The sequence below is a fragment of the Symsagittifera roscoffensis genome, chromosome 5, assembly GCF_963678635.1.
Source record: "Symsagittifera roscoffensis chromosome 5, txSymRosc1.1, whole genome shotgun sequence".
Classification (NCBI taxonomy): Eukaryota; Metazoa; Xenacoelomorpha; order Acoela; family Convolutidae; genus Symsagittifera; species Symsagittifera roscoffensis.
In genome coordinates, this window is record NC_087066.1 from 48,349,520 (window position 1) to 48,358,657 (window position 9,138).

The 9,138-nt window shown below is 36.7% G+C and overlaps 1 protein-coding gene across 1 annotated transcript; it reads right to left on the reverse strand.

Moving 5' to 3' along the window:
* Positions 1-1,452: 1,452 nt before the first annotated feature.
* Positions 1,453-7,935, reverse strand: LOC134846165 (uncharacterized). Its single transcript, XM_063863405.1, has 2 exons — positions 7,066-7,935; positions 1,453-2,463 (listed from the first exon to the last, which is right to left on the reverse strand). Exons 1-2 carry the CDS (start codon positions 7,622-7,624, stop codon positions 1,571-1,573), a joined length of 1,452 nt encoding a protein of 483 aa, XP_063719475.1. The 5' UTR covers positions 7,625-7,935; the 3' UTR covers positions 1,453-1,570.
* Between the last annotated feature and the right edge of the window lie 1,203 nt (positions 7,936-9,138).

Sequence of the window (9,138 nt, forward strand, 5' to 3'; positions counted from 1 at the left end):
GTTTGCCTTTTTTCAACCAAGAAAATGAAGTGAACTTAAACTATCAGAAGTCAAACCGCGAAAAGCGAACTTGATTCTAAAAAACTTTAAGACTTTCCGATCTATACGAGAGTCTGAATTATTTAACTACTCTTTATAACTTGAAGACAAAAGTGAAGAAAAATTCCCAAATAAATGAATTTCTAGAAAAGAAATTATTATTAATTGAATTTCTAGAACATTGAAAAGAAAATTGTACCTGTAAAATGTATCAAACGAAAATTATTATATCAATATTATTAAATATCAAGTTAAAACGCAACAACAAAGATGAATCACAACAGAAAAAAAAGATAACGAGAAAAGACGCGCGAATGGAAAAACAGCAATTAAAAAAAAAAAAAAAGCAACAATTTTCAAACAAACCAAATATCTTGAATCATGTGCATCACTACCAAAAAACTTCGTAGCTAAAAGAGTCAAAATTGCAACCAAAAATTTTCAGAAAAAGAGTTTTATAGCGGATCTGAGGAGGCGTCCATGGTTGATCTCTACTTCGCACAATCTTACTATTCCATCTGAACCGGGAAACGTACAAAGCACCCGTCACAGGGGCCAAAGGCAGCGGGCTTAGTCCATTTTCGTCGTTGATTGAGTGTAGGCAAGTATTCGCGTAGAAGTCGTTTCCAGAATTGTTCAGTGAAAGCTTGTGCATTCTTCCATGAAGTCATGTTTCTTATATATCGCGGCTGAAAAAAAAACAGTTGGCAGCTTCACAGATGGTCGTCCAAGCAGGAAATGGTTGGCCGTGAGGGGTTCGGAATGAGAGAGAGAAAGAGAGAATCAGCAGACAAAAATTGGGACGAAATCCAAAAATATATTCAACTCTCAAAACTGTTTCAGCTTTAGAACCAAAACTTTTATAAAGGCTGTTAAAAATTTTTTTTAAAAACTGTTTATAAAAGCTTGTCTAGAAGTGGGGATCCTCTGAAATTTGAGATCCTGTTAACAAAGTTGTTTAAGGGAAAAGTCTAGTACGCGATTGCAATACCCTTGCTTATCGCAAGGGTAAACAAAGAATTTTTAAAAATCGTTTTTTTCCCAAATTGTCCAATTGTTTTGGTCAGCACCTTCTAAGCTTCTAACCGGCTACACTTGCTCGAAGAAATTTTTTTTTTGCAAAAATTGAACATTTTCCAGGCACCACTATAAGCAAAAAAAAAAGTAAGTACAGCTAAAAGTTTATTAGTTTTCCTTTGATAGGTCGACTTAATTCCCGTGGATCACAGAAATTGCCGAAAAACTGCAAGGTGGTCTACGAAAGACTATTTTTCATTATTTCCCACCTATTAAAGCAAAAACTATTTATTGTATAAAGAACTTCCACGAAGTACAACTATTTTGCCGATATTATAGTAATTTTCCCTCCTAAGCTTATCTAATGTCTAATAACGCGAAAACTTAGAAAAAAAACAATGATATAGGTCAAATTTGAAAGATCATCACTTTAAATGAAGAACACTAAACTACAGTGAACAATGGAAAAGATAGACTAAGAATACTGTACTCGGTGATAATAAAATATACATTTCTAAAGTGGATGAGCGGCTTTTGCTTTTGAAGGTACACTCGTATTTTGATTGGCAGTAGCTGAACTGCTTTGCTTTGAGCTATGTCCATTTTCCTTAATTACTACTGCATCAAATTTAGCACCATTACTTAATCTATTTTTACTAGCACTGTTTATATTCGCAGGAGGGGTTTGATTCATCGCCTTACTGTTATTACAATGCATCTGACTAATTTGTTCTTGAAGCTCCAAAATTATTGCTTCGTAGTCATGGCGTTCATTACTTGCACTACTTTCCGCCATTTTGATTACGTGCTTCAATCTTTCGTTCTCTGCTTTCAGAATCTCAACTTGGTTTGTCTTCTGAGATAGCATTTCTTCCAGGAAACTCTTTTGGTTCACGAGATCAGCAAACACACTAGAGTTCAATGAAATAGCTGAGACGCTTCGAGATATCGCGCCTGATCCATTGTTGGACGGAGGGTGCGGACTATGAACTCTTACAGTTTTCGACCTATGTAACTCATCATTCGCAATTGTTGGGGACCCCTGATCACCATGCAGCCTCAAATTGATGCCTAGTGGCACATTTTGCATACCACCAGATGCTCCGTCATTTCCACTGTCAGGCCCGAAGAAAGTTTCGGGATCCAACAAGCTATCATCTTCATAATCTGGCTGAGAAATATCCTCGGAAGCTATTGACTCACTGATCCGAACATCACTGGACCTTCTGTTATTACCATTCAATCGAAGCCGACTCAGTTCAAGGTCATCAATCTGTTGGCTTTCAGGGCATTGCGAGAAGTTAAGATATGGCGAATAGTCAATGACGAACAGGTAGTCGAGATAGTTCTCGTCTTTCAATTGAAAAGTAAAATCAAGTGCATTCAAGCCCATCAGATCGTCGCACACTAAAACAAGGATAGCCGGTTACTGTGCAAGTAGCACAGAATGTTCCGACCAGTCTTACAAAATTATTATGATTTTTTTCAAATTGGTGTAGTTTTTTCGGCGTGGTGTGATAAAAAACTCTGAGCAAAAAAATAGAGCTTAGGCAGTTTCGTCTGTCATTGTAAAATATGCAAATTCGAAAACAATTTTTGAAGACAAATAACGAGAAAAAAATTTTTTTAAGATGAAGATAAAAACTCCAAAAACAAAATTTGAGTAACGAAACTTCATTCGAGTAAAACTAAATTTTCAAGGCTTAAATTAAGCATGAATAAGCTAGTGTAAGCCTGCTCACTCGCTCGAAATTAGACGAAAAATCAAAAATTTCAAACCGGTTTTTCTCGACTGAAAGGGCTTTAAAATGATATATCACTTCAAAACAGTCCGATGATTATTTGTGGTAGATGATTTTGCGTGGAAAACAAAAAAAACTAACCACAAAATAGCATTGCAAGCAAGCAGACAGGAAAGGAAGCAACTAAGTCCAAAGAAAAATAAGTTTAAAAACTTCAAAATGTTGTCTAGAATGATGTTCTAATTGCTGAAAACACTTCCAGAACCACATTCGATGGCGTTTAAAAAAATTCAAAAACAATTTCCGACCGAAAAAACGTTGTCATCAAAAAAATGTGAACTATAAATTCTATTCTGAGAGTTTTAACGTTTTGTTCGATCCGGAGGAAAGCATACAAATTATGGTTCCCTCGAACGGTCAAATTAGGTTAGTAAGCCGATAAAAAATAAGCCGAAATCATATAAGCCTAGAAATTTTTTAAGCAATAAAAAATTAAAAATACGAAGTCAAGGCTAGAAAATTCCAAATGAAGCATAAAGCAAAAAATTTCTAGGATGAGGCAACCAAGCCGACAAGACAGTAGCCGCCGCCTAAATATGTCGTTAAGACAACTAAGCCGTTAAAAAGATGTCTACAAATAATAAGCAGACATGTTTTAAACCGAATATTTCCTGTTTGAAAAAAAAGGTCCGGGCCAGATTCCAATCCATGACCTTTGCCACACCAGGTGTATTCGTTATCTCCAGACTAAGTGTGCCCGAGACGCTTTAATTACTAATTATTCTACCTATTTCTAGCAACACAGAGCAGCCTTTTCTGCATTTTAATTAACTACAGCAAATCATAAAATTATAAGCAAGGACAAAAACACTTCAATTAAACTAGCAGGCAACTTGCAACTCCGGGGCTTCAAACAGATTGAAAAACTTGAAAACTGCTCAGATATAAATTATATGAAAAAACAACGAAATAAATATACTCAAAAGAATTGAGCAACCATATTTTGACGTGAGTCACATCTGCAACAGCTGGTAGCACCCTGCCATCGCCCAAAAAGGTGGTTTTTTCAAATCTCGAAAAAGCGTTGGGCGGTCATATTCTGAGTCCAGCTAAAAACCATGTTAGAGTACCTTGACAGCAACCAGAAAAATGCCAGCCATAGAATTGAGAATTTCAAATGCTGAAGCTTTTTAAATTACGTTTTTTGAAAATTTAGGAAAAATCGTGAAAAACGCCACATCTCGGAAATTAAAAAAAGACAATATTTGCAAATCTACAAGTTTCACAAATTCTCACAGTATTTTGACAGCACTCAACTATATGGTTGTATTTTCAAATTTTGTGATTTTTAAATCTAACTTTTGAAAAATTAAATAAATCGTCGCCATATCTCGTAAACTAAAAGAATTTGACTACTCACGAAATATCACCATACTCGCAATCCCTGATAAAATCCTGACAGCATCCCACTATAGAAAAAAATTTATAGAGGAAAATTAATTGAAAAACTAGGTCACATAAACTTTCATGTCTCGATAGAAATTCATTCCAGGCAAACATGTCAGACACTTGAATTTTAAATCAGCAACAACGGAACAAAATTTAAGAAAAGAAACAAAGCCGACAATCTTTTCGCAGACACAACTTGAGCCGAAAAAAATCTGATTTTATTTTTAAAAATCCCACCTTAAACAACAATGGAAAACACTTGCAACTACAATGGAACATTTTTACAGCACAAGAAAAATTGGTGTTGTGGCTACTAAGCCAACAACCTTTAGGCTGAAACTAATTGAACCGAAAAAAAGAATGTTTTTTTTTTAATCTTTCAAGTCCCCCTTGTAACTAGAATGAACAGCAGTCATTCATCCGCGCTGTTGTGGCAACTAATCAGTGATGTGGCAACTAAGCCGACATCAGTAATGTGGCAACTAAGCCGACATCAGTAATGTGGCAACTAAGCCACATCGGTAATGTGACAACTAAGCCGACAATCTTTGAGCATTGAGCAGACACCAATTGAACCGAAAAAAAATAATGAAGTTTTTTTTTTAATTTTTCAAGTCCCTCAACCCCCGAAATTAGAATGAACACTTGCAAATACAATGAAAACTGTCTACAGCACAATCGAAATCCGTTGTGTTAAGTTTAAATTTCCAAAAATTGAGCATGCCTGTCAGCAGCATAGTCAGCAAGTGACTCAACTGATTTTGTTTAAACTAGTTGTTAACTAGATAAATGTCTAAATTCCAGTTTGTAACCCTTGCTTATCGCAAGCGTAGTAATTTCAAATTTTTGAGAAGTGTTTCAAATTTATCTGAAATATCATTTAAAATCTCCGAAAGATTTGATCAGTCACATTTGGAGGCAGGATTTTAATCCCCTGAAATGGAGTTGAGATTTAAGGAGTACCCGATTGGATAGGAGAGCTTTTTAGAAAATTCTCAACAGTCAATGTTCAAAACCTTGACTTTCTGAAATCCATAACTTTTTTTCTGCTGACAGCAGGTAGTGGTCGACAAAGTAAAGAGGATTCCTAAAATCGGGTTTATTGATTGAAGATCTAAGCAGAGAATTGGCACGGGAATTTTCGAGTAGTAAAAAAAATTTCCAAAAAAACAAGCAAATTTTCAAAACATTCACTTGTTTTAAGGCCATACCTTTTCTCTAGAAAAACACTCAGCGTAGCAAATTATTGAGGTAAGCTTTCAACATCCTGTTGAGTCGATTAACCCTATGATATCAGATTTTGCTGGATAAATATAGAGATAAGTCCAAAAAACGGTCAACAAATCATAAAGTTGACATTTCCCCAGATTCATAGCTTTTTGTTTAAAAAATAGACGTAGCTGGTGATGCAGAAGAGATTCACCCAATCTGTAATTTCAATTGAACCGAAAAATTCAGGTTTTGGGGGGGGGGCAGTTCTCGAGAAAAGTCAAAAAATAAAACACGGTTAAAAAATCAAACTTTTGATTTTTCCGAGGGCCATAAATTATTGTCAAAAAAATTGGGCGCAGTCGTGTATACAAAAGATCTTCCCACAACCCGTCCTTTGGATTGAACCCAAAACCTCAGATATGAGAGGATATTTATAGTAAAACTCATAAACTTTAGAAAAAAGCGCTCAAAAAATTGTTTTTCCGAAGACGGTAACTTTTTGAGTTAAAAATGTTAGTGACTGGTAATGCATGGAAGCTTCCCCCTACCCGTTATCTCCGTTGAGCCCACAACTTCAGATTTGGGACGTTAGTTTTCGAAAGTAGATTCAAAAACGGTCAAAAAAATTATAAATTTGACTGTTCCGAGGGCCAAAACTTTGGGTGTAAAAATTTGGGCGTAGCCGCTTATGGAGCTGAGCTTCTCAAAATCTTTCATTTATTGAACCCAAAATCTCAGATTTGGTAAATTAGTTTGAGAAAACGAAAAAAAAATCAAAAAATGTTGGTCAAATAAACCCCCACAGACTTTTTCGAAAGCTGTAGACAAAGAAGTAAATCAAAAAGAGACCTCGTGAGTATTCGGGAGAAAATAGGCCGTATTTCTATGGTTACCACTTTTTTAAAGAAAATAAGTTTTTGGCTAGGGTTTTTGAGAAAAAAGCTATTTTTTTTGCTTAAAAAAATTTGCAAAGCGTCTCAAAAAAAGACCCTATCCCATACTTTCATAATACCTCTGTTGATCAAACAAGAATTCTAGGAAATCAGGCCAAGCAAGACTTGTGAAAAGCAAATAATCAACTGAACAAAACTTACGAAGCGCACAAAAGGCCGACAATCTTTAAGCAGACACCAGTTGAGCCGGAAAAAAAAAGATTTTGAAAGCAAAACTTTAAAAAGTTTCAAGTCCCCTTGAAACTACCCTGTACTAACTAGTTCCCACACAATAGTTAAATTTGAACTTCCATGAAATTTAGCATGTCAGCTGCATAGCGTCTGACATGCTCAATTTCAAACAATGTGCATGACGTGCAGCATCATCAGCGATTTAACTGACTTTGTTTAACTAGTTGTTAACCCGAAAAAGTCTACATTCCGATTTGACAAGGCTTGCTAATCGCAAGCAAAGAAATCAATAGTCAAACCGCGAAATGGTAAATTTGAGCCTGAGCAAATTCTTAAGACTTCCTGAATAAAAAAACATTGCGACCCATATAAGGGCCTGAATTACGTTCACCGACTCTGAGTAATATCGATAGCAAATACTAGTGTGTATGAGCCTACAAATGCGCATCTTCGAGCGTGATCAATCACGAAGTCAAACTTACAGATAGCCATTTGATCTCTCAGGTAGAACATAGACAACGAGCCATAGAAACACCTCAGAACTTCGTCTGACCTTGCACAGAACATCCTGAAGTGGTGTGAAAAGCGCTTATGCATGAGGCAAATCCTAGCCCATGTTCTGACTCGACATTGATCTGTTGTTTGCTTTGCATCCAAAGAGAGAACCTGTTCGAAAATCTCGCAGCAATTTTCGTCACTTCTTGTTTTTGTTGTAGATCCATTAGAGGCATTCTTATGTCTGGCGAATTTACAAAGCACCGAGTCACAATTTTTGATGAAGGACCAAACGGTAGGATATCTCGGAGATGGTTTAAAATCAAACGTCACTAACTTTTCGAAGATCACAAGTAAATTGTGGAGCTCAGCTGACTGTTCAGTTAGTTTGTTCACAAAGTAGAGGTCAATGACCGATTTGATTGCCATTCTAAAAACCGAAAACAAATTGCTTCGGCATATTTCTACTTCCGTCACTTGTGTCGGAGTCAAGTTTCTCGAGGAATCCATTAGTAGATTATATGTACATAAGTAACTGAAACTCATGAAAATTTAAAGGAAAACATAATTTTCAAGTCTTTTGTAACTGCTATTATTCCAATGAGCTTCTTCTAATGAGAGGTGTGATGATACCAAGGTTGCTGAAAGTTTGGTCCAAGTTTTCTATTGTACAACCAAATATGACCATTAGACAAATCGTGAAATCTTAATCAACAACAACAGTGAAAGTCTGTTTAATTCAAACAATTTCAGCATGTTAAACAAACGGGAGAATGAATTGCATCTTTATATGTTACTAAATATCTATTGCCTTTTATCTTTTCTAGAATAACATAATGTACGTTCTAAAGTCTATAAAATATTCGAGAGGGTCACGTTAGGCAAGGGAACACTGTTGTTCCTGGTATTGGTGCTCGTAGAAGCTTCATTTTCTGTAGTCGACGCGTTGCTTTGAGCCGATTGGTTCTGTTCAAACACAACCGAGAGAAAACTGGACGATCTGATTGTGTTCGAAGCATTTAACCAGTAGTAGTCTCCAGCAGTCGTTGGACGGCCTCCTAATGTCCTTGATGATCGCAACACCGCAGGTACGCGGTTCCTGCTGGCACTTGAAATAGGACCCGAGGGTTGCGACGTTGATGATGGTGGCATAGCTCCGAGACGTCTCCCGACAACTGATCTGGGAGTTGGGGATGTTGTTCTGTGTAGAATTTGGCACGGGTCTGTGAATCTAACAGTAACGAAGAAAAATAAAGTAGGAACTGGAGATAGCGCCAGGAACTTGATAGTCTGTAGCAGGGATTCGTTCCGAGTTACGGATACAATAGCAAATGAGTGTAAACACCAATGCAACAAAACCAGCGCGATGATGCGTGGCGGAGGAGGGGCACACATTTTGAGGATGCTCCGAGAACATCTAGAATATTCCAAGCACAGATTGAAGGCTATTGAAGAAACGGAGAAGACAAGAAATAGGTAAGGAAACGAATAGTAGAGAAGACCTGCTCCGATAGCGTAAATCAGCATCAACACTGGAATGAAATAAAGGGCAAGATAGGTAACCATGTCGACACTGCAGCTTAATTTCCACGTCAGTAAAGGTCGAATTATGATCATACAGACTAGATCAGCAAGTAAGAGGGTGAGAACCACGCTGTACAATGGATAAACCATTTCTTGTGTACAATATAACGTCGATGTAAAATGCACATCTGGGTTGAAAAAAATAGGGTACCAATCTGCGAGTTCTTCGCTCCCACATGTCTTCAAACTGAATGTTCCCATTGGTTCATAGATTAGCAAGGTGAAGATGACACTGCATGAAAGTTCGATAATTACGCTGAAAACAATTATAGCAGCACAATGAATTTTTGAGCGCGGTGAAAAAACTGCGCGTGTAACATTTTTCATTCTTGAGGAGCCATTTTTATGTCGTTTTCCTGGTTTAAAATGATTTCTGATAGTATAATCCACTATATACATGTGAGAGATGAACAGAACGATTATCACACTCGTCAAGTAAAGCCAGTCATAAAATGAAGGTTGTTCATCACACGGCT